Below are 26,596 nucleotides of genomic sequence, written 5' to 3'. Positions count from 1 at the left end.
GATTTGAAGTATATTCCCGTTATCAAGATCAACTCTCTGGTCACGAGCAGGGGGGGGGGATCCAGACCCCTTCGACCCCCCCCCCCCCCCCCCCCCCCCGGATCCGCGTCTGATACCACTTTTATTAGTAAGCAATTATCGGCAACAGGAATTGTCCGAATATTTGTCTAAGTTTTGCCCGAATTTGAGGTTTTTCTCGTACGCTTATGTGTTTAGTCATCGGTTTAATCCACGTCCGGTTTTAAATCACCGTACCTTGTAACCTGCTCGCAACTGATAACCGGGAAACAGTTACGTAACATACTCTTGTTAATCGACGAAGTATATTCCATTGTCCAAGTGCAATCTACCCTATCGTATGTACCTGCATGTTTCAGATTAGAAATCAGCAGATAAGTTAGGTATTGAAGTTGGTCGCTATCATAGCATAAATAGATCTAAAAGATTGTGTGTTTTCCCAACCAAGACCAAGAACAATAGTGGCCCATTTCCAGCAGTTAAAAGATAAAGACAAAATTAAAATGGCTGCAAATTTTTTTGCTGGAAAGCCTTTCGGCATCAACGACCAGTTCCCCCGGGAAATAGCCGAGAGAAGGAAGGAGCTATACCCGGTGTATAGAGAGGCCAGAAGGAAGAACCAGAAAGCATTCCTCAAAGTGGACAGACTGTTTATTGATGGCAAGGAATACCTACCTGAAAGCCGCACATCTGAATATCACACCCCAACAAGACGCCAAGATATGGATGCCCACAGCAGTAGCAGAGCCCCACCCAGAAAGAGAAATAGAGTACAAACTCCCACCCCTGCCCCTGACTTTGCGGACAGAAATCCATTTGGTACATTAGCCACTGCATCTTCTAGCTAGGACTGTCATGGAGGCACCAACTGTGTACAGCATAAAGTAACTCTTCCCTATACATCACAACATACCTGGCTAAATAACACCCCAAATGTTTTTTGTGTGGCTCAGAGACAACTACAACATGTCATATCTATTTGTAATGCAAATGAATATGCTAAGACAAATGAGGTACCTGAACTAAATCAAAACTATGCTGCAAAAAAAAGATGATCTGAATCCCAATGGTTTGTATCATGTAAATAGCCAAATACCACATATCCCTTATTGTACCATAAGTGAACAAATTGTGACTTATGATGTATCTAAATCCACTGATATGTATGACATAAGCAGTCAAATATCAAATGTGATACCCTTTTACAATACAAGTGACTATTCTGTGACAAATAATGTACCTACAGGTAAATCCACAGAAACAACCTATGTATCTAAACCCATTCACATGTATGATGTAAATAGCCAAACACCACATGTGAAACCCTATTGTACTACGAATGAACATACTGTGACCTATGGTGTATCTAAACCCATTCATATGTATGATGTAAATAGCCAAATTCCACATGTGACCCCCCATTGTACTACAAGTGAACATATGACTTATGATGTATCTAAACCCATTCATATGCATGATGTAAACAACCAAATATCAAATGTGACCCGCCATTGTACTACAAGTGAACATATTGTGACCTATGATGTACCTAAAACCTTTGATATGTATGATGTAAATAACCAAATACCACATGTGACCCCCATTGTACTACAAGTGAACATATTGTGACCTATGATGTACCTAAAACCATTGATATGTATGATATAAATAACCAAATTCCACATGTGACCCCCCATTGTACTACAAGTGAACATATGACTTATGATGTATCTAAACCCATTCATATGCATGATGTAAACAACCAAATATCAAATGTGACCCGCCATTGTACTACAAGTGAACATATTGTGACATATGATGTACCTAAAACCATTGATATATATGATGTAAATAGCCAAATACCACGTGACCCCCCATTGTACTACAAGTGAACATATTGTGACCTATGATGTACCTAAAACCATTGATATGTACGATGTAAATAGCCAAATACCACATGTGACCCCCCATTGTACTACAAGTGAACATATGACTTATGATGTATCTAAACCCATTCATATGCATGATGTAAACAACCAAATATCACATGTGACCCCCCCCCCCCCATTGTACTACAAGTGAACATATTGTGACCTATGATGTACCTAAAACCATTGATATGTATGGTGTAAATAGCCAAATACCACATGTGATCCCCCATTGTACTACAAGTGAACATATTGTGACCTATGATGTACCTAAAACCAGTGATATGTATGATGTAAATAGCCACATACCACATGTGACCCCCCATTGTACTACGAGTGAACATATTGTGACCTATGATGTACCTAAAACCATTGATATGTATGATGTAAACAACAAAATATCATATATCACCCCCATTGTACTACAAGTGGACATATTGTGGATAAGAATGTAACAAATATGACCCCAAATTGTAGCACAAGAAACATGTTGAGACCAATGGTGTACTTGCACCCGAATCCACCTATATATACAATGTAAATAGACAAATAAATTGTGAGACCCATCACAGTAATACAAGTGGATATACACAGCCCAGTACTGTGATCAGTGATGTACATCTCCTTAAAGCAAAGCATACATATGTTGTAAATAGCCATGTAACCCCCCACTGTTTTGCTATTGAACCTACCAATGATACCCATGCACTTACATTGTAACCTTAGTTATTTTGTAAACAGCCAGGCCTCATCTTACACTGTATATAATTCCCAAACCACTGATAACATAGACTATACCAACATTATGAAACACAACTTAAAAATACTCAGTTTAAATGTCTGAGGCCTAAGAAACAAATTGGTTGTACCTGACTTTCTAAATTTTGTGTCATAATATGATATTCTATGCTTTACTGAAAGTAAAACAGATGAAAGTGATTGCTTATCACAGTTAATCCCAGGTTACACTCTACATTTCAATAACAGAAAAGGTAAAAGATCATCTGGTGGTATTGTTATTGGTGTAAGAAATGAACTGACCAACCTAGTTAAAATAAATGTAAAAAATAACTCACAGTATATTTCATGGTTTAGTATTTTAGACAAAGAGTGTATAGGTAATAGCGTAACTGCTAGTGTTGTGTATATTCCCCCAATTGGCTCACCATACTTAAAGGTAGGGTCAACTCAAACAAGAGCCTTATGTGTTGGAAAGATGCATACCTGGACCACCAACACATACTGACACTTTAGCGAATGAAAAACGCGTAATTTTAGAGTTAATAAAAAAACATGATTATTCCTGCTAACTGGGGGCAGCCATTTTGTTTCGTTTTTGTGACGTCCGGTGGGATAGCTTGGGGCGAAGTGACGTCAGCTCCTGACCATCTCCTGTATGTACAGTGTAAACAAAAGCAGTAATTTTCGACAAGGCGCTTCTCTTTGATCAACCGGACTTGTAAAACAGCATAAACGACGTAATAATATAATAACCTATTTAACTAAATATATTTCAAGTTGCATTAACGGAACAAAATGGGGTTATAGTATTTTTCTCTGTTTAATAATCCAAAGGAAAAATGTACACTATTAGGCCTATTAATATGCTACGTTGGAACAAAAACGACAACCCACGATACCCAAGTGATGATTTTCTTTTCTTTGGGACTACGTAATTGGTCAGTTCTGTGGTTTTAGATGGAAAAGTCTACTTAATCAATAGTTTTACAGAACTATCTACAGTCATAAACCATGTCCATTACCATTTTAGGGGCGACAGGTAATATTCCACAATACCGGTATGTATTTTTGTGTCTAGACAGCGTCAGTTAATTGGCTTATCTGGTTACCAATCAAATACACACCTGCCAATCAGGAATCACAGGTAGAAGCAACTAACAGCATATACCAATTAACTAAGAAAACACTCCATGTATCATTTCAGTACGTAGGTTAATGCATGGGCAAAACATTGTTCATTGTTTCGACTTGTTGTGTAGCCACTTTGACAATGGTATTTTATTTTGTATTGAAAAATAATATATATATATATAGTGCTGGATATACTTATTGCTGGCTTACTGGAATGTGTATTATTGCAGAACATTGCAATGTTTGACTATTTATCATCCCGCAAAAACCAGGTAGATTGTGCTTCTCTAGTTCTAGGGCTCATTCCTGACGACCGGCCTCGGTGGCGTCGTGGCAGGCTATCGGTCTACAGGCTGGTAGGTACTGGGTCGGATCCCAGTCGAGGCATGGAATTTTTAATCCAGATACCGACTCCAAACCCTGAATGAGTGCTTCGCAAGGCTCAATGGGTAGGTGTAAACCACTTGCACCGACCAGTGATCCATAACTGGTTCAACAAAGGCCATGGTTTGTGCTATCCTGCCTGTGGGAAGCGCAAATAAAAGATCCCTTGCTGCCTGTCGTAAAAAGAGTAGCCTATGTGGCGACAGCGGGTTTCCTCTATAAAAAAAAAAATCTGTATGGTCCTTAACCATATGTCTGACGCCATATAACCGTAAATAAAATGTGTTGAGTGCGTCGTTAAATAAAACACTTGTTTCTTTCTTTTCATTCCTGACGTTACGCGTTAAATATTACGTAACCACCAGCTCGCCAGAGGGTGTACTCACTGAGATGGTACAAAATGGCTGCGCCCGTTATATATAATAGCCGTCACATTTAACCGTTTTATTAATTAACTATACGATTATACGTGTTGATATTAAGCAATAATGTGCATTATATATCGTTGAATATGAATACCAGGCCAAATGCCTTAATTGTCCTCTCCTTTAAAAGTTGATACTTTTGATATTGTTGAAAATGAAATTTCCCAAATGACAGAACCAGGAAAACCTCTGCTCCTAATAGGTGATTTTAACGCAAGAACTAGATGTTTGCCCGATTACACTACACTTGATGATCATACTACTACATATATTGATAATGTTGACATGGAAACCTTTTTAAATGATATAGCAAAGCTTGACACTTTAAATGTACCCAGGGACAGAGCAAGCCAGGATAAGGGTAAGGTTAACAGCCATGGTCTCAAACTTCTTGATTTGTGCAAATATAATAATATATATATCTTCAATGGTAGATGCGGAAAAGATAAAAATATAGGCGCAGTCACCAGTAAAGATTGCAGTTTGATTGATTATGTTATTGGTACTCACCACATGTTTAAATCTGTCATTGACTTTGAAGTGTGTAATTTTGACCCACTCTTTTCAGATATATCCACTGTGCAGTTGTACTTACCTGTAAGATTCAGACAGCCCGTGACATACAAACTATACATAACCAATGTGTAAATGACGAGTTGAGTCAATTAATATCCGTAAATGGAACGCCAATAAAAGTGAAGAATTTATTAGCAATATCAATACAAACTTACTTCAGTCACTATCGGTAATTCTCGATGATGAATCTATCAGTATCCCAACACGTGTAAACCAAACAGTCAACACGCTGAACAAGCTATTTTTAGACTCAGCCAACTTACCATTCGTCCACGTGCCGACACGTAAACATAGATCTGGCACTTCGCCAAATAATAAGCGACCCTGGTTCAGTAAAGTTTCTACGAACAAAATATTTTGAGGCAAAAAAATGTTTCTCAAAACATAAAACTATAGCAAATAAAATGAACTTAACAAACACAAGTAAATGCTATAAGAAATATATATTTAAATCTTATTCTCATTACAAATTTAAAACAGAGCGGAATACGAGGCTATTAAAAACAAATGACCCCAAAGAATTCTATAAAATATTTAAAGAGACAAAAAGCAGGACAGAAAGTGTACCACCGGTTGAAGACTTCTTTAATTATTTCAGTGAATTAAATAAGGACCTATCGGCTGATACAGTGCCCGACATAAATACTGATGATCTCGTAGACCAAGTAAGCAACGATGATATCATAAACGAAATACTAAAATCAATAAAACAAGTAAAAAACAATAAAGCAGCAGGTGTAGATAAAATAATTAACGAATATATTAAATCGACAGCTCTTTTATTGCTCCCATTCTGTTAAACTCTTTAATATACTTTTAGACCATAGTGTGTATCCAGAAGAATGGCTGACTGGAATAATTATACCAATCTTTAAAAATAAAGGTAATAGTTCATCCCCTGAAAACTATCGACCAATTACATTACTATGTTGCTGTTCAAAGTTATTTACAACAGTATTAAATAACCGGTTAACTACTTTTATTGGCGAAAACGATGTTATGAGCGAAGCCCAGGTTGGTTTCCGCAGAAGTTATTCGACTATAGATTACTTATTTACACTTCATTCATAACTGATATCCTGAAAAAAAGGAAAAAGAAACTATATTGCGCATTTGTGGATTTTGAAAAAGCTTTCGATATGATCCCAAGTGCACATCTATGACACAAGTTACTAGAAAATAACATAAATGGTAAATTCTTTAGAATCATATATCAAATGTATCAAGGTATAAAATCATTAATATTTGTAAATAACAAGAAATCACCATTATTCGCATGCCATAATGATGTACGTCAAGGTGAAAATTTATCCCCGATTTTGTTTTCCCTGTATCTAAATGATCTAGAAAACTATTTACTTAACCACGGTTGTGAAGGTGTTTCTTCCATCGCAGATAATAAAAATAACACACTAGACATTGGAATACATCTTATTTGCTTATTGTACGCTGACGATACTGCTTTACTAGCAACAAGTGCGGTCAATTTACAACACACATTAAATATATTCGATCAATATTGTAATATTTGGAAACTTTAAATAAATACTACAAAAACAAGTCTTAATTTTTAATGGAATTCTAAAGATTATAAATATACTTTTAAGATTGGAAAAACTACTCTCGAAAATGTCAAAGAATACAAATATTTAGGTGCCATTTTTACTAAACTAAATAAATTCAAAAATACTAAGATTAGACTTAAACAACAGGCGACAAAGGCTATGTATTTCGTTCTGGCAAAAGCAAAAGATCGTCATCTATCAATAGAATGTAAACTCAAAATGTTTGACTCGATGGTTCTGCTAATATTATTATATGGATGTGAAATATGGGGATTCGAAAACAACGACATCTATAACTCTGTTCAAATCAATTTTATTAGACATATTCTCCCTGTGAAAAAAGCTGCCCCAATTTGCATGTTATATGGTGAACTTGGTAGAATGCCAGTCGAGTTGACTATCCACAAAACATTAATTTGTTATTGGGCACAAGTTATCTCGGGGAAACAATCTAAACTATCTCTATTATTATACAAATCAATGATGAGAGACCATATTAGCAATGGAACTAACTATAACTGGATTACTGCTGTTAAAAACATTTTAGATTATCTAGGAATGAGTAATATATGGCTATCACAAACCTTTCTATCGGTAAAATGGCTATCACAACAAATTAGCATACGACAAAACGACCAGTATTTACAAACATGATAAAATTATATTTCAGAATCATCAGAGGTAAAACCTACGAATATTTCAAAGACCAATTAAATTTTAAAAATTATCTTAATATTATTCCTGAAAAATTATGGACTGTTATGATAAAATTTAGGACTTCTAACCATTATTTACCTGTTGAGACTGGACGTTGGAATACAGTTCTATTAGAAGATATACTTTGTACTATTTGTGATGAAAACGACATAGGAGATGAATTTCATTATTTATTTGTATGTAGTTTTTTCAATAATACCCGGAAAGAATGTTTACGTCCATATTATTATATACGACCAAATATATATACATTTAGAGAACTTATGAGCAGTAAAAGAATAAGCACACTAAAAAAAATTAGCCAAATTCATGAATATAATTTTTCAAGTATTTAAACGCCCATAACAACAACAATACCCAACAACAACCAAAATTACCATACATTAACCAGTTAATGAAATTAAAGGTCAACATACAACTATACTTGATATATTTTAAATCGTATTACATTATTTTATGTCTTATTGTTATTTTATGAAAATTTAATTTTTATTATTATTAATAATTATAAAGTACACAGTTGTAACTGAAATTTTCTGAATAATTATATTTTACAATATACCTCTACTCTGTTACATCGCAGAATGCATCTATATGGTTAATACACATGACCCATATTCACAAAACATCGTAAGCCTAGTTTTACACGTAAACGTAAATCTACGACTGAAAAGCTATTCACGAAACAACGAAAACGTAAGTTACGTGTAGTTGGACGTAAATATAAGAGTGCCTCAGGTTGCAACTAACGCTGCACGTAAGTTGTGTACATATAATAAATCAAGCACGATCGCCGTTATTTACTATTATTTACGGAAACTAGCAGTATTTCCAATAAATGAAGTTTGCGATGGCGAACGCCCGCGGATTGAACATAAAAAATTTTTATGTGTTTTTCAACATTATTGTATGTTTTTTTTTTAAATACGACAAAACTTGTTACTGTAGTTTAAAAAAGACAGAAATGATTTTACTGACACACCTATGTTAGAGATGGTCCGTTGTAGACCACTTTCGTCTCCAGACTTACGATTGTTTGATCCACAGTCACCCGGTTGCCATAGGCATAGACTTCCCATTCAATAAAATAACAGAGCCGAAGTTGATTGCTTTGTGACCTATAAATTAATATAAAAATTGATTGCTCTACGGCGCATATTCACTGCATGCGACGTAAATACGTTTTAGTTGATGGTATGGCTGTGTAACAACGAATCACACGTCTCAAAAGTGATCTCCAACGTATGTTGTAGACGAAAATGATCTTCAGCGGTCATACAGTGGGGACGTACGTAACCCAGTGGTAAAGCGCTTGTTTGATGATACGCAGTCGGTCTGGGATCGATGCCCGTCGGTGGACCCATTGGACTATTTCAGATTCCAGCTAGTGCACTACAACTGGTATATAAAAGGCCGTGGTATGTGCTGTCCTGTCTGTGAGATGGTGCATATAAACATGCTTTGGTACTAATGGAAAAATGTAGCGGGTTTCCTCTGGAAGGCTATATGTCAAAATTACCAAATGTTTGACACTCAATAGCCGATGATTAATAAATCAATGTGCTCTAGTGGTGCCGTTAAACAAAAGAAACGTTTTACAGCGGTCACATCTCTCACTTGGGTTTGTAAAAAACAAGAATCTTCTTGCAAAGTATCCCACCCACTCACCTTTTAGTCAAAACAAATGTACCTTGTAATTAAATATCGTTGCAGATTACAGAACAAAATTAGTGATCTGTGAGGTACGTGTCTGTACCCAACAGTGTAAACATGCTTTAAATATTTTAGATGACGCCAGGCAACTAATTTTCGTGGACGATGATTAAACTGAATGTAATATTGATAATTCGCACTAGGGTGAGAAATTGTTTTGTAATTTGGCTAAGAAATGTAATTATGAGACAACTGCAAATTTTCTGTAACCGTTTTTGCGTCTAGCTCGTCTCTGATTCGTGACGATCAATAGAGGGTAAAAGATAATGCAGTAGAAACAGACTAAATGTAGAACTGCGCGTGCATTAGTAAACTATTCTGGGAATGGCAGTCTTCTTTGTGGCGATGCAAGAGGGATGGAATAAACTTTGTGGTGATGAAGAGGGGTGAAATTCACAGCAAATGATTTCCTTGGGAGTGGCTGTTCTCCTAGATAGAGATCCATGGAATCACCCACTGTTTTGCCAAATGCCCATTCGACTCTTGCTTTGTGCAGAGATATACGGCCCTGATCATGTATTACGGTTGTGTCCATCAGATTACCTTAGATGTTCCATCAATTGCCTTAAAACTTGTATCACCAAAAAAAAAAAAGAGTTAACCTATGCAGTTTGATGGTAATTTGTAAAGAATTTTTGTTTTAATTTACACTGGACTTTTACCCCCAATAAAATGTTATTTGAGACGGTATGAGTGTAATATTGTAAAATGTCCTGCTCATGCTCCTGCAACAGTTACTGTCCTTTGTAGGATATGTTGCTCCTATTCAGGCAAAAGTGCATACAAAAATCAACGAGTCTACTGGTATTAATAAAAGTGCTGTGCGTAAATAATTTTGATCTATGACCAAAACCAGTTAAATGCAAAGGCACGTTTTCCTTTAGTTCAACAAGCCAGATACCCAACATGTTAATGACATTTCAACTTGACATTCGTACAGTCTACCTATTACTGACCACAGACCACTTACAGCTGACCACACAGCAGTTCACACAAAGACAACACGACAGTTCCACATTTTGAGGAGGCTGGAAGGGGGGGGGGGCTATATTAACGTGCCCACATCCTTGCGGTTCAGGCACAAGAGGAGGCTGGTTACGTGCAACTACAGGCGACAAAAACAGTCAAGTTATGATTCCCACAATTGACTTTTCGTGTGACTTGCTGACCCCTGACAGCAGCTGCTCTAACGTGACCCAGTCAGAAAACGAGCACACCGCGACACAATTGATACAAGCCTTCAACTCCGTCGGTTTCTGTTACCTGGTAAACCACGGCGTCCCCAGTGCATTGGTAAGTGTATGTTATACACTATAGGTTGCATTGTAATAGAGAAAGGGGCGGAACGTAGCCCAGTGGTGCGTGGTCGGTTTAAGATCGATCCCCGTCAGTGGGCCGATTGGCCTATTTTTCGTTCCAGCCAGCGCACCACGACTGGTATATCAAAGACCGTGGTTTTATGTTATATTGCCTGTGGGATGGTGCATATAAAATATCCCTTGCTGCATTAGGAAACATGCAGCGGGTTTCCGCTGATGACTACGTGTCAGAATTACCAACTGTTTGACATCCAATTACCGATGATTAATTAATCAATGTGCTCTAGGGGCGGTCGGTAAAGTTGACCGCTGTCCCGGAGTCGCCGTATTGGGGGTCGAGGTCGAGGTCGGAACCAACGGCGGCGATTGATACACTGCAGTATCAAGCTCGCCGTAGGTAACATCCGTGGTGGTCTTCTATTCCATCGCCGGTCCTCTTCGGTGGAGAAGTGGGGGGCGGCATCGCGGAAGGAACCGGCGCTGGCGGTTGAGCCGCCAGGTTTGGTTCCCCCACCGTGACGCTCCTGGCGCACGTTTCCTCTTCCTCCTCGTCCTCTTAAAAGGGACCAGGTCGCCGTACACCAAAGTCAATGAGAAAGAGAGAGAAATGTTTTATTTAACGACGCACTCAACACATTTTATTTACGGTTATATGGCGTCAGACATATGGTTAAGGACCACACAGATTTTGAGAGGAAACCCGCTGTCGCCACTACATGGGCTACTCTTCCGATTAGCAACAAGGGATCTTTTATTTGCGCTTCCCACAGGCAGGATAGCACAAACCATAGTCTTTGTTGAACCAGTTATGGATCACTGGTCGATGCAAGTGGATTACACCTACCCATTGAGCCTTGCGGAGCACTCACTCAGGGTTTGGAGTCGGTATCTGGATTAAAAATCCCATGTCTCGACTGGGATCCGAACCCAGTACCTACCAGCCTGTAGACCGATGGTCTGCCACGACGCCACCGAGGCCGGTCCAAAGTCAATGAAGCCCGTGACCCGGTGTAACGCGACTCGGTACTCCAACAATCTTACGTAGCTTGCAAGCAAGATCACCAGGTGGGGCTGGGGGCTGGGGTGGTGGTGTGTGGGGGTAATGCGAGAGTACAGTCAGAGACGTCTTGTCGCATCGTGAGCTCATGTCATGTCATGTCATAGGGTTTTACGTGCACATTCAGAACAAGCTGTTGTAGCGCACGCCTGTCCGTCCACGACAGGAAAGGTGCGGGGAGGGGAGAGGAGGGACCGCCTGCACTGGCAGGAGCAAGGGAGCACCAGCAACCCGATCAAATCGGTAGCAGGCGGGTGGGGGTGGTGGTGGTGCTATGGAATTTGAATGGAGCAGTTAAATGCCAAAGAGAAAAGGGTGCGCAATTTTTATCAAGGGAATTTGGCGCAATTTTGAACGGTCGGTCCGAAAGGTAAATGGCCTCGTGAGCTCGAATAGGAATCCCTATACTAGTAGTGTTTTGTTTTCGCGACCGGCCACGGTGGCGTCGTGGTTAAGCCATCGGATATAAGGATGATAGGTATTGGGTTCGCAGCCCGGTACCGGCTCCCACACACAGCAAGTTTTAACGACTCGGTGGGTAGGTGTATGCCCACTACACCCTCTTCTCTCTCACTAACCATTAACAACTAACCCACTGTCCTGAACAGACAGCCCAGATAGCTGAAGTGTGTGCCCAGGACAGCGTGCTTGAACCTTAATTAGATATGAGCACGAAAATAAGTTGAAATGGATGAATGTTTTTGCATTTGCATGTACGTAGTGAACAGCTTATTCCAAACGCTTTATTTCAAATATTTTATTGTCCCAGACCCCTAACAAACTGACCACAGCCTACATGTATTACGATTATGGTTTTGAAGTCGTGGGGTTTGGTGGTGGGGAAAGTGTGTGTGTGTGTGGGGGGGGGGGGGGGGGGGGGGGGGGGGGGTGGGGGTGGGGGGGGGCATTAGTGGCCTAGGGGCGCAAAATGCATCTCTGGTCCTAGGGCATTGGTGACGTCGGTAGTGCGGAAATTTGAATCATTATATATTATACATGTAGAAGACTACTAAAGTGATAATTAATGCAATGCATGTTGTATACCCCTTTGTGATCCACGGTAGCACATCTGCAACACAGGTAAGAGGGAGTGGGGGTCATCCTCGGTACATTCTTCAGAATGGCGAGCACTCTCGGTTGCTCGCTAGACTGGTTTTTGCGATTTACGTTAAATAAATGTAAAGGAATAGAACACTATTGTATAACGAGTTACTCTCGATATTCTAATATTAAAAACTATAAGTATCTGCCCGTTATATTTCGGCGAACCGTTAAAAAATGCACTAATTCTTCATTAAAACTGCGCAATTTTCTCTTTGGCTTAATCCTACGGGACTTTCAAAATCCCAGAGCGCCAAAGTTACCACCGCCCGCTACCAACCCCGGTCGGGCTGCTGGTGCTGGTGCGGGCGGTCCGCCCCTCCTAAACACACCACCCCACCCGTTTCCTGTCCTGGACAGAGGAGCCGACCAAGACCGGCACTTGTACCCACGATAGGCGTGCGCTACAACAGCTTGCTCTGAATGTGCACGTAAAACCCCATGACCTGACCTGACCTGACCTGACCTGACACTATTGTACTAGTCAAATTATTTATCACTAATTTACAACCGCTGAAGCCCAATGTTACAGATGGGCAAGACCAGTGTACGAAATAGTTTTTCAACTTTTCATGACGATCTTAAACAAATGGCCTAGTTAAGAATAAGTGCCCGTGATAGACGTGCATATAGGCTTAATTATGTATATATTTGATAAAAAATAAATCCAACGAAACAAAGAAAAACCAAAAACCAAAAAAAAACCCAACCAACCAACCACACGAACAAACCCCACGACCCCCCTCCCCCCACAAACACACCACCAAAACTTTCTGTAAGTATTTTGTTTTTTTACGTAGATTTCAAAATCAACGCCGTAAATGCCTACTTACATTTTTACTCCTTTTGTAATTCTTTTTGTTTTAGGTAGATGATGTTTTCAAAACATCTAGACAGTTCTTCGATCTGCCATCAGACGTGAAGCAGACGTACGCACGACCCACGAACAGCAACCACGGATGGGCTGCTCTAGAGCGGGAAAAGTTCGTGATAAAATAATTTTTTAGTTATTGTTTGTGTGTGTGTGTGTATGTATGTATATGTGTGTATGTATGTATGTATGTAGGTGTGTGTGTAGATGTATGTGTGTGTATATGTGTGTGTATGTGTGTGTATGTGTGTGTATGTGTGTGTATGCATGCATGCATGCATGCATGCATGTATGTATGTATGTATGTATGTATGCATGCATGCATGTATGTATGTATGTATGTATGTATGTGTATGTATGTATGTATGTATGTGTATGTATGTCTGTATGTGTGTGTTTATGTATGTATGTATGTATGTGTGTGTGTGTGTGTGTGTGTGTGTGTGTGTGTGTGTGTGTGTGTGTGTGCGTGGAAACGCCAGATAGGTAATTTTGAACTAATACATTTGCACATTATTAAATTTTCAGACTCAACCCAGAGCGTCCTGCTGATTTGAAAGAATCATTCAACTGCCAGTCAGTGAGTCAAGTGAGGACACTTCTAGTCAAACAAGTTTCCTGTAAGTGAACAATAATTGAAAATACAAACGAACGTGATACAACCAGTGATTCATGGATTTGTACTTCTAAACATGCATAACATTGTCAAACAAGCATTGTTCAACTACGAATGTTTACATACATGATCATTTATACTGACATAAACAAACTAACGCTAGTTGTAAGTTAGTGCAGGGCGCACATTAAATCAATACTTTTCTTAATGTGCAGGGCGAGTTGCTTCCCTCTATTTAGAAAATTTAAAATGGCGAGAAATTTTGTTATGTTGTCGTTGGAAGATTTATTTTGTTAATAGTGATGCAAATACTTCAATATCGGGAGTTAGTGAGTTCGGTAGGTTTATACGTTTTTGGTTTATGTGTCCATTTGTTGCACTATTTCGGTTGAGAAACGGTTGAAACATGGTGCCACAAGTGGAGTGGAGTGGAGTAGTGATTAACGTGCACATCCAGAGCAAGCTGTTGTAGCACACACCTATCTTGGGCACAGGTATCGGCCTCAGTCGGTATCTCTGTCAAAGACAGAAAAGGTGTGTGTGGGGGGGGGGGGGGGGGGGGGGGGGCAGGTGGAGGAGTGACCGCCTGCACTGGCAGGTGCAAGGGAGCACCAGCAGTCCGACCGTGATCGGTAGCAGGCGGTGTGTGTGTGTGTGTGTGTGTGTGTGTGTGTGTGTGTTTTGGTGCTATCGAATTTAGGATGTCCCGTAGGATTAAATCCAAAGAGACAGGGTGCGCGTTTTGGGTGAAGGAAATTAGGCGCAATTTGGAACGGTCGATCTAATGGCAAGGATTGCCACAAGTTTTGAATACCAGCTATATATAGGGTAGGTAACAATATTCGGACATAGAAAGAACCACACTTTCTACACCCCTTCAGACTAGTTGTAAGTATATTTGTCATGACGAAGACTCGTAGACGTGCTATGTTGGGACAGAAATAACTGCTTTGGTTTATAGTAGAAGAAAATAAAAAATAAAATGTTTTGTTCCTTAAGCGGGGAGTGGGTATTGCAGGATTATATTTACTGTTAAGTAAATGTTCATGCTATACATGTATATTGTGTGTCATATAATCAAGAGTTTAGCGGAACACTTTGGTGCATGTGTAAGTTAGGGCTCGAAATTGGATATTCTGTTCGGCAAGCTGGAAATGCTGCCGGCCTGAATCAAAAACTGCAGGATCAAACAAAATGGATTCAAACTGATGTGTGAATATAAACGTAAAATAATTTCTGGTCCGACGGGATGACAGATAACCCCCCCCAAAAGAAAAAACCCCCCAAAAAAACACAACAAAAACAACAACAAACAAAACAAAAAAACCCACAACCCCAACAACAACAAAAAACCCAACCCCCCCCCCCCCCCCCCCAAAAAAAAAAAAAAAACCCTAACAACCCCCAAACAAAACAATTCCCGTACAGTGGAGATTTTAACCTGAAGACCTGTTTACCTGACCTGTTGACCTGTCGGGAAGGCAATATTTCGAACCTTGGTATAAGCATAGGACAGTCTGGTCGCCATTGCAGACGTCTGATCTCGGATGTTGCATGGTTCAATTTTGGTAATTTGATTTTAGAATAATTAAACGCGCATCGTGGTTCATTAACACAGATTTTGTGTAGATCACAAACAGATTTTGCTTTGTTTTTGTGGAATACAATATGGCTTGTAAACAACGTGAGAGCCAAGCAACATCCAGTATTTGTTGCTGTTTTATTTTTATTAGTCCCCCACCTGAAGGGACTATATGTTTCATCTCCGTCCGTCTGTCTGCCTGTCTGTCCGTCCGTCTGTCCAACAGTTTTCCGGATATTTTTTTTTTTTTTACAATACATTGAGATATTGAGCTGCAATTTTGTGTATATCTTTATCATGTACTGTTACAGCTCAAGTTTGACTTTCATGGCGATTTACCTATTTTTGACAGAGGTATGGACATTAATCTTTGGATATACGAAAAAAAAAAAAAAATGCTGCATGTTTTTTGTTCACAGTGCCTTGAGATATTGAGCTGACATTTTGTGTACAGCTTTATCACGTACCGTTACAGATTAAGTATGACTTTTATAACGATTTATTTTCACAGTGGTGGCCCTTGAATTTAGGAAATAAGAAAATTTGTTTGGCTCGGTAGGTGACATATATTGCTTTTGCAGTACTCTCAGAATGATTGTTATTCTTAGCTTTAACGTTTAGCTTTTATAGCAACTGAATATTATTATTTTATGTTTTAACAATAAAATATTTTGTTTTTAAAGGTATGGCCGTTGGTCGTAGTACCGGACATGAAGAGCCGTTTTATCGAATTTCTCGACTCCTGCTCGGTTCTGGTGTTTAGAATACTGGATCTTCTTGCCGTTGGTTTGAAACTGGAGGTTGTCAATTTGAATTTGTGTCATTTGTAGAATTAAAAAAATGTATACATGATAACGTTTTTTAAAAATACAAACTTAACTTTGAGATTACTTACACTTTATAAAACATTCTGAAATACTACAAAGCATAAGAAGGTAGGGTTGTCAAAATCAAACGAAACATCTCCACCCTCAATCGAAGGTTCTTCATATAGCACTATATTTCTTTCTTCTCTCTCTCTCTCTCTCTCTCTCTCTCTCTCTCTCTCTCTTGTCTCTCTCTCTGTCCGTTTCTCTCTCTCTCTCTGTCCGTTTCCTCTCTCTCGTTTCTCTCTCTCTCCTCCCTTGTCTCTCTCTGTTTCTCTCTCTCTCTCTCCTCTCTCTTCTCTCTCTCTCTCTCTCTCTCTCTCTCTCTCTCTCTCTCTCTGGATCCCTCCCTTCTCCTCTCTCCCTCTCTCTCTCTCGCTCTGTCTCCTAGCTCTCTCTCTCTCTCTCTCTCTCTCTCTCTCTCTCTCTCTCTCTCTCTCTCTCTCTCTCTCTCTCTCTCTCTCTCTCTCACTGTCTGTGTGCCTGTGACGTTAATGCCCTGTCAAGCCATGGCGGCATAATTATGATTGGTATGTAGACTAATTGACGATATCTCTTTATGGCGAAAACTGACGGGTTTATTAAACGTGTATTTGTGTTTGTATTTGTCATTAGTAAACGATGTTGTAATGTGATACTAAAGACAGCAGCTTTGATTCAAAAAATTTCTTATGCAGAAGCGTCCGCCTTTTGAAAACTTTTACCATGTTTGCCATTGAAAACAGATGTCATAATTATATGCACATGTATTTGAAAAGTGTTTTCACAAAACCTGTGAAGTACATAACTGGGTAACATGAAGATTAACAAACAGATTGCTGGTTTAATGCATGCATTTTGCGTGAGGTTATATGCACAATGGCGGTCGTTATATGGAATAAATATCCCTATCTGTGGTTCATATTAACCGGCTAAGATATGATTGTTTTAAACATATAAAGCATCAATTTTTCTGAAACTGACATTTTATTAACTTAACAAGTCTTGTAAACCACTTCATTTCCTCGTCGGTTTGAATCAGTTACGTTTGTTTATGACTGACACAAGTATATATTGTATTAGTCTTAACAACTGGCAATACAACGAGATTGTAGTCTATATATACTCTTTAAAAAAGTAGGGGAACTCTAATAAGAATTTACAATTGCCAAAATTGTAAGCTATTTTAGCTATGGGGAATGGTTAAATTATAATAGTGAATTAATTGGGCAAACATTACAACCGGTATTACAATAGGTTTTATGACCACCACAGATCTTGAAGGACGACTGGGGTCAAAAGTGAAATTTGAAAGTTGACGTTTTTTAAATCAGTAAATCGCAAATTTAAACAATAAAAATGACTAAAAGCAAAACAATAACAACTGTATGCTCAACGGAATGAAAAAGATTGACAAAAATAATGTTCCACAGTGATTAATCGACCTTCCTGGAAATTGTCAAAATCGAGAATGACACCCCACGCACGTGATGCACGTGCAAACTATGGAATGTGTTTCGGTGTGTTGATAAACAAACCTGAACGTTCTTTACTAGGATGTCTGTGGTCAAAACATATGTTGATATTAACATTAATATTTCAGGTTCCCCAACTTATTTGAAGAGTATATGTTTCCTAATCTGTTTTCAGGATAGACATTTCTTCAAGAAATGCCACAGTCAAATTGGCAGAAGTGACGGTAGTTCTACACTGAGGAGCCTGTTCTATCCTCGCCTACCTAGCGATGGATGTGAGTTTTTAAATACTGATTTATCAAAACTAATTATATTGCACTACACCGCAAATGGAGCACACGCGTATTGCTATAAGTTTTCTTTTGGACAAACATATATGAGATTTTAAAAAAAGAAACGAACTTGAAATTTTCAAAATATGATTGTTTTATCTTTAAAATATTTTATATAAAAAATTAGGTTGCAAATTGAATTAATCTTTTTTGTTTAAATATGTTTAAATATTAGTTTAAATATTAGTTTAATATGATTTTAATGACTATGTTTTCAATGTTTATATTTTATACTATTTATTTTGGGTTAGCCCAATGATGTTTTGATGGGCTGGCTGTTCGTCGTGTACTGTAGATCTATAAATAAATCATGTGTATTAACCTTACTATGTATGCAAGTCATCATACGGTATCATCCCATTTACATTACACAACACCATATATGACAAATTATTTTACAAGTACAAAAACATTGTTATAAAATTAATGGGGTTTTTTCTTCTCATTCCGTAACAATGGGATTTGCACTGGTATAATACAATTTTTAAACGTGTATATTAGGGCCTACTCATTCCAAATATACCATCGTTTGACTGAAAACTCCTTATTGCAATTGTTTTGTTTGTGTCATTAATAATCGTTCAATCGTCAGCAATAAAACCGGGACAAGTCCGCTGTGGTGAACATTCCGACTATGGCACTTTGACCTTGCTGTTTCAAGATGACATCGGAGGCTTACAGGTACTATTATATATTATATAGATTCCATATAAATAAAAACAGTATTCCTCGTATGTCACCACTATTGTTTTTACTTAGCCAATCATACACACATTAGCCTCTGCAGTAGTCTCTGTAGTCAGTAAACCAACGTGGTCTAGTGGGTAAAGCGTTTACCTGATGCGCGGTCAGTCCAGGATCGGCATCGGTGGACTCATTAGGCCATTTCTCGTCCCAGTCGGTACACTAAAAGTTAATGTTTGTTTTGTTTAACGACACCACTGGAACACATCGATTAATTAATCATCGGCTATTGGATGTCAAACATTTGGTAATTCTGACTCGTAGTCATCAAAGGAAACCCGCTACATTTTTTTTTCTACTTTTCCACAGACAGGAAAACACATACCACGGCCTTTGTCCAGTCGTGGTGCACTAGTTGGAAAGAGAAGACACCCAGTCAGCTGAATGGATCCACCGAGGTGGTTCGATCCTGCGACGCGAGCACTTCAAGCGAGCACTCAACCGACTGATCTAAATCCCCCCCCCCCCCCCCCCCCCCCCCCCCCCCCCCCCCCCGCCGGTACACTACGACTGGTATATCAATGGCCGTGACATGAGCAATCCTGTCTGTGGGATGGTGCATATAAAAGATCTCTTGTTACTAATGGAAAACTGTGGTGTAGTTAAATAAAACACTTTAACTTTAATTAAAAGCAATGTTTAACATTCTACCTTATGCCAGGCTCGAACTATCAACTGCCATCAGAAAGTTGATCAACTCGACAGTTGCGTTGTAATTCCCCCAAACTCCCGACTTACGACGGGTGCGCTCAGATTAACAACCAATGGGTCATACGACGAGAACGAGTTGTAAGAGCGCTCAGACTAGCAACTGGACAGTCGTAAAAGTCGTGACAGCATAAAGTTGGCAGTTGGTAGTCTGAACATAGCATTAGAAGAAGACAATAGCCCCTATGACGTCAATGTCCAGTTTGAAAGGTTACAATTCTCACTAAACAGGCACCACACTACACCATGCGGCATTAAGTCTAGATGCAGGAATCAACCCCGTTTTACACCATAACTGTCGGAGTTGTTTCCCTTTTCAAAACTGTTTAACCTAAACGTCAAATCGGTTCTTAGAATATAAGTATGAAAGCTTACAAAATAAAAACGTATAAAGCCATTACAGCAGTACGAGTGTTATGTGTGTACAAAACGGATCCTGACAGTGCTATTCCTCACTGTGGCGCAAGACCGGAAGCTATTTCGGTTTTGTTCCCATGATAATGGCGAATATATACACCTATTAGTTTTTAGTTTCTGTTAAACATTTTCTGGGTGGGATGTCTCTCAATGGTAGAACACTGAGGTGCGATGGGTCGTAGTAGCTATTGCCAGGCAACTAGTACATCAAAAGGTCCTGGTATGTGATGCCATGTCCATAGGGAAATGCATATATAAACTGTTTGCATTTGGCTGCTAGAAATACTAAATGTTTTCTGACTCCCCTCCCCCCCCCCTTAGCAGCCTCAGTTATTTTCGACCCCCCTCCTTCTGAAAAGCTGGCAACGCCCTGTATTGTTGTTGTTTTGGGGAAAGGAGAGTGGCCTGAAACCTGGTTTACCTCCCCACTTCAAACTAAAGGTGCCTGTGTGTGTGTTGTGCGAACTTGCGTGCATTTCATTACAATGGTATGTATGTATAATCGTTTTCTGATGTGCCCCTCCCCCCCCCCCCCTCTCTCTCTCTCTCTCTCTAAGACCTCTGCCAATTTTTCTCGTCCGTTACTTTCTTCTCTCTCTCCCTATATAACTCCTCTGTCTGTGTCTCTCTCTACGTCGGTGGGCCAATTGGGCTATTTTTCGTTCTAGCCAGTGCACTACGACTGGTATATCAAAGGCATTGGTATGTGCTATCCTGCCTGTGGGATGGTGCATATAAAAGATCCCTTGCTACTAATGCAAGTTTTTTAGCAGGTTTCCTCTCTAAGACTAACGGTCAAAATTACTAAATGTTTGACATCCAACAGCCGATGATGAATAAATCAGTGTGCTCTAGAGATGTCGTTAAACAAAAGAAACCTTAACTTTAACTGATAGTTCTAACAATATGGAATGTGAGAATGTTTCTCCATAAATGGCCTTTTATTGTATGAACTAGGACAGGCATCTTGATACGCTTGATAAAGTAGTAAAGAATCAAGCACTAAAATCGACACCGTCACACCCTGGATGAATGGCCATATGGATGCACTCACCATTCAAATGTGGATCTACTAAATGTTGTCCGCTTGAAACATATATGAAAAGGGGAAGGATTCCTTAAAACAGTGTTTTGGTTTTAACTGGAAAAACTTTGATCAAAACAGGAGTTACGTTTATGTAAAGATAAGAAATATTCAAAAGCTGTGACTCTCTGCTGTATATTAGTAACTCTTGAATTGAACATTCTCCGTGTGGTGATAAACATTTATTCAAATACCAGAGTACCCATCCACATATTCTTCAAGAAGATAGGGGGGTCTATTGTGTTTGTGATAGTGAACGAGGGATGCACATACATACTTATTTGTCTGCACTCAACATTTTGAAAAATGCACAGAAGTAACGAGCTACACGCATATTGAACTTTGTGCGAATCACGAAGAAACGAATGAATGAATGAATGAATGTTTAATGACACCCCAGCACGAAAAATACATCGGCTATTGGGTGTCAAACTATGGTAATGCAAATAAATAAAGTGATGATCAACGTCAATATAAAAATTCAAAAACAGTGTAAAGAACTGTGCAAAAACACAAATATCACAGAATTATACGGATACTGAATATTACTCAAAACTTCAATTTTGTGCTGTATTGGCCATTCTCAAAGAGAATGTTACACCCCTGCACCACGGTGAGGTTACAGCACACGCAGGGGCCGAAGAAACGAAGAACATCACTTCTGAGACTGAACAACCTGTAAAAAAAAAGAGAAAAAAAAAAGAAAGTACTTCTTAAAACGATGCCACAAATACAGTGATCGTGTTAACAAATAACAAGTCACAGTTTACAAACTGACAGAAAAGAAATGAAGACGAAGGGATAATTGTTTGCAACAATTCTTGCTGATTTTGATGAGAAAAACACTCTGGATGTGCACTATATAATATGGAGTGGCTGATCACAAGCAAGCCACGGGCTGTTTGTGATGGGCGAGTTGTCAACAGGATATCACCAACGTCCTTGTTAAAGGGACATTCCTGAGTTTGCTGCATTGTAAAGTGTTTCCGACTAATAAACTATTTCTACGATTAAAGTTACATATTAAATATATTTTCTGGTTTAGAATATCAATATCTGTATATTCAATGCGTTTATGATCGTCTTAATATTTGTAAGAAGCCCAAACTGGATTTTGTCTTCAAATAATTTCGTATGTACGAAAAAAAAAGTTTTTTGGAAATAAAATGAAATTCAACCTAGTACAAATAATAGAACGATCAGAAACACGTTTAATATACAGCCACTATTATTTTATGCAGAAAAATATATTTGATATGTAATTACAATCGTTAAAAAGTCTTTGTCAGTCGATAACATCTTCAACGGTGCAGCAAACTCAGGAATGTCCCTTTAAGAAACACTATCCAGCTTCTTTCCCCACAACCACCAACATCGGTTCCACCCAGTATTGTAGATGTTAGGCGAATAGTATGCATAATTTCTATCAATCATCTTGCCCCCTCCCCACAAATCCTGGCTGTCGTTCATAAAGGAGAGCGGGATATTTATATGCACTTTCTCATAGGCAAAATACTATATACCACGGATGCCACCGGTGAGGCAAAATATACTCATTTTTTGCGAACACCTGATATCATCACTGTTATGACAGTGATTCGTAAGTGCATGTTATCACAACTATATTTATTCTAATGAGCTGTGTCCAACGCTCGTTTTGATTTAGTAAACTAGTCTGGGTGTGGCAGTCCTCTCTGTGGCGGTGCAAGAGAGATGGAATCTCCAGTAATAAAGGGTCTCCTCAGGAGAAGCGGTTCTCGTCTAGACTATGCACTTAGGTAGAGATTCATGGATTGAACCACTATTTTGCCAAATGCCTATTCGACTCTGCATTGTGATCATGTATTACGGTTTTGCCGTTCAGATTAGATGTGCCAGTCGTTGGGCACTGGATGGGAAGTGTGTGGGGGTGGGGGGTTAGGGGGGTGGGGGGTGGATGGTGGCGACTCCACAGAGTACGATCGAATCCTGTAACTTACGGCACTTCAGTGGAGTGCTCTTATCACTGAGCTACACCCTGCTCCCAGAATTAATTAATTAATGTGCTCTAGAGGTATCGTAAAAACAAGACAAACTTTAAAGGGACATTCCTGAGTTTGCTGCATTGTAAGATGTTTCCGACTAATAAAATATTTCTACGATTAAACATACATATTAAATATATTTTCTTGTTTAGAATGTCAGTGTCTGTATGTTCGATGTGTTTCTGATCGTGTTAATATCTGTAAGAAGCCCAAACTGGATTTTGTCTTCCAATAATTTCGTATGTACGAAATAAAAATATTTTAGGAAATAAAATGAAATTTGACCTAGTACAAATATTAGAACGATCAGAAACACGTTTAATATATAGCCACTAATATTTTATGCAGAAAAATATATTTGATATGTAATTACAAGTCTGTTAGTCGATAACATTTTAAAACTTGCAGCAAACTCAGGAATGTCTCTTTAACTTTGAACAGGTTCAGAATACGGCTGGTGTATACGTGGATGCCAAGCCTTTGCCTGGCGCTGTACTCGTTAATATTGGAGACCTGCTGCAGAGGTGGACCAGTAACAGACTTAAAGCTACAGTAAGCAATGCATGTTCCATTCTTTCATTCTCAGTAGATCTCAATACGTCTATAGTATAGACACGAAGCTACAGTAAGCAATACATGTTCCATTCTTCCATTCTCAATAGATCCCAATAAGTCTGTAGTATAGACACGAAGCTACAGTAAGCAATGCATGTTCCATTCTTCCATTCTCAATAGATCCCAATAAGTCTGTAGTATAGACACGAAGCTACAGTAAGCAATGCATGTTCCATTCTTCCATTCTCAAGAGATCTCAATAAGTCTGTAGTATAGGTAAGCAATGCATGTTCCATTCTTCCATTCTCAAGAGATCTCAATAAGTCTGTAGTATAGACACGAAGCTACAGTAAGCAATGCATGTTCCATTCTTCAATTCTCAAGAGATCTCAATAAGTCTGTAGTTTAGACACGAAGCTACAGTAAGCAATGCATGTTCCATTCTTCCTTTCACAAGAGATCTCAATAAGTCTGTAGTATAGACACGAAGCTACAGTAAGCAATGCATGTTCCATTCTTCCAATTTAATTTTAATTACATTTTTATTTTGCTCAGAATATAAAAACTCAATGTTTTTCTGCTCCCTCTTATGTTTTGTGAAATTGTTCAAATTGAATTTTACAACCTAATATATTACATAGTTTTAGTACGTTTTAGTATATTTGAAGGTAAAATCCAGTTTGAGCTACTACAAACATTAGGGCAGCTAGAAACACACTAGAAATACGGACCCTGATATTCTAAATTTAATATTTACTTTTTGACATTAAAACGTCTTTATTAGGCGGGAGTCTATTACAAATGGCGACAAAGGCAGCACCTATACTATACAGAATGGCCAGATCAAATAAACTTGTATATACTTCGTTTTTACTTTTGCAGAAACATCGCGTTTTGATCCCAGAAGACGAAATGAAGAAAGGACTAAGTCGCCAGTCGATCGCGTTCTTCATCCATCCTGATGATAACTTTGTAATCAAATGTCTCGATGGTTCGCTCACATACGAACCAACCACCAACAGGGAATACCTTAAGCACAAATTTGCTTTGTCTTACTGAGCTCGGAAGTTACCAAATGTTATTATATTCTGAAATCGTACGTTACGTTGTATATTACATATTTCAGAAGTCAACAAATGTTATTGTATACTGAAATCGAACGTTACTTTATTTTAGTGAGCTCGAAAGTTACCAAACGTTATTGTATACTAAAATCGAACATTACTTCATATATTACCGAGATTACCGAATGTTACTGTATTCTGAAATCGAACGTTACTTTATATATTACTGATCTCGGAGATTACCAAATGTTACTGTATAGCGTACTGGAATCGAACGTTACTTCATATATTACTGATCTCGGAGATTACCGAATGTTACTGTATACTGAAATCGAACGTTACTTTATATATTACTGATCTCGGAAGTTACCAATTTTTACTGTACACTGAAATCGAACGTTACTTTATATATTACTGATATCGGAGGTTATCAAGTGTTATTGGGTACTGAAAGCGAACGTTACGTTGTCTTGCTGATCTAAGAAGTTACCAAATGTAGTGGAAGTTTTTTTTCGTATCTCCTAAGTTCAAGGGCCACAATTCATTCACAAATCGGCATATCGGCATGAAGGTCAAACTTTATCTATAACAGTACATGATAAAGGTATACATACAATGTCAGCTCATTATTTTGAGACATTGTGTAAACAAAATGTCCGAAAACTATATGTGGGACAGACAGATAAAGTTCTAAATCACGGACGTAGTTTTCTGTGCCATGACAATTATTGTTCCTGCTCTTTGAGCTAAGAGCGCGAATTTAGTTTTTCTTCCGGAAAAGAACGAGGCTTCAAAACGTATTCCGTTTAGGTTGGCACCACGTTAGTGACCATCTTTAGTTTGACTACCATCTAGATAAAACTCTGGTTGTCAAAACTGGCAGGGTTGCATGTATCGTTTGCAGGTTCCACTTTGTTCCCAAGTTGTTTGCACTAGTAAACTACACCAAAAAAACCCCCAACGAATCAAAGCGAGCAGTGTCAAAGCCAATTTACGCTAAAGTAGCAAAGCTTGAGATTTTAAACACAACCGCGTATTTTTCACTATTAGAGCCGTTTTTGACAATTGAAATCAGACATTACTGACATGTTATTATTTAGATTATTCATTTTCGTCCATCCGAAGTGTTTCTGGTCATTCTGGTGTTTGTAGTACCACAAAATGCTTTTTTTTTATATTTTAAAAACGGACGTACCTCGGAGAAGCAACGGATATGAAGAAGAATTTTAGTCTATTTTTTTTTAGGGTATTTACTATTTCAGTGTCACTCTGTTGTAAATTTATCCACATGTGTTACAGGTTTTTAGATTAAACAAACTTAGTGTCCATTTCCATAGGTTGAAACTAGGGTCTGCGACTTTAAAGTCTAATTTACATTAAAGGGACAGTCCTGAGTTTGCTGCATTGTAAAATGTTTCCGACTAATAAAATATTTCTACGATTAAACTTACATATTAAAAATATTTTCTTGTTTAGAATATCAGTGTCTGTATACTCAATGTGTTTTTGGTTGTCTTAATATTTCTAAGAAACCCAAACTGGATTTTTGTCTTCAAATAATTTCGTACGTACGAAAAAAACGATATTTTAGGAAATAAAATGAA

The 26,596-nt window shown here is 38.5% G+C and overlaps 1 protein-coding gene across 1 annotated transcript; it reads left to right on the top strand.

Moving 5' to 3' along the window:
• Positions 1 to 10,329: 10,329 nt before the first annotated feature.
• LOC121369902 (2-oxoglutarate-dependent dioxygenase htyE-like) lies at positions 10,330 to 26,395 on the top strand. The gene is made up of 8 exons (XM_041494982.1): positions 10,330 to 10,491; positions 13,543 to 13,658; positions 14,075 to 14,135; positions 16,428 to 16,547; positions 18,240 to 18,339; positions 18,989 to 19,077; positions 23,815 to 23,925; positions 24,811 to 26,395. Exons 1-8 carry the CDS (start codon positions 10,330 to 10,332, stop codon positions 24,985 to 24,987), a joined length of 936 nt encoding a protein of 311 aa, XP_041350916.1. The 3' UTR covers positions 24,988 to 26,395.
• The last annotated feature ends 201 nt before the right edge of the window (positions 26,396 to 26,596 follow it).

Source organism: Gigantopelta aegis, chromosome 4 (assembly GCF_016097555.1).
Source record: "Gigantopelta aegis isolate Gae_Host chromosome 4, Gae_host_genome, whole genome shotgun sequence".
NCBI lineage: Eukaryota > Metazoa > Mollusca > Gastropoda > Neomphalida > Peltospiridae > Gigantopelta > Gigantopelta aegis.
This window is presented reverse-complemented; position numbering and strand designations above follow the sequence as displayed.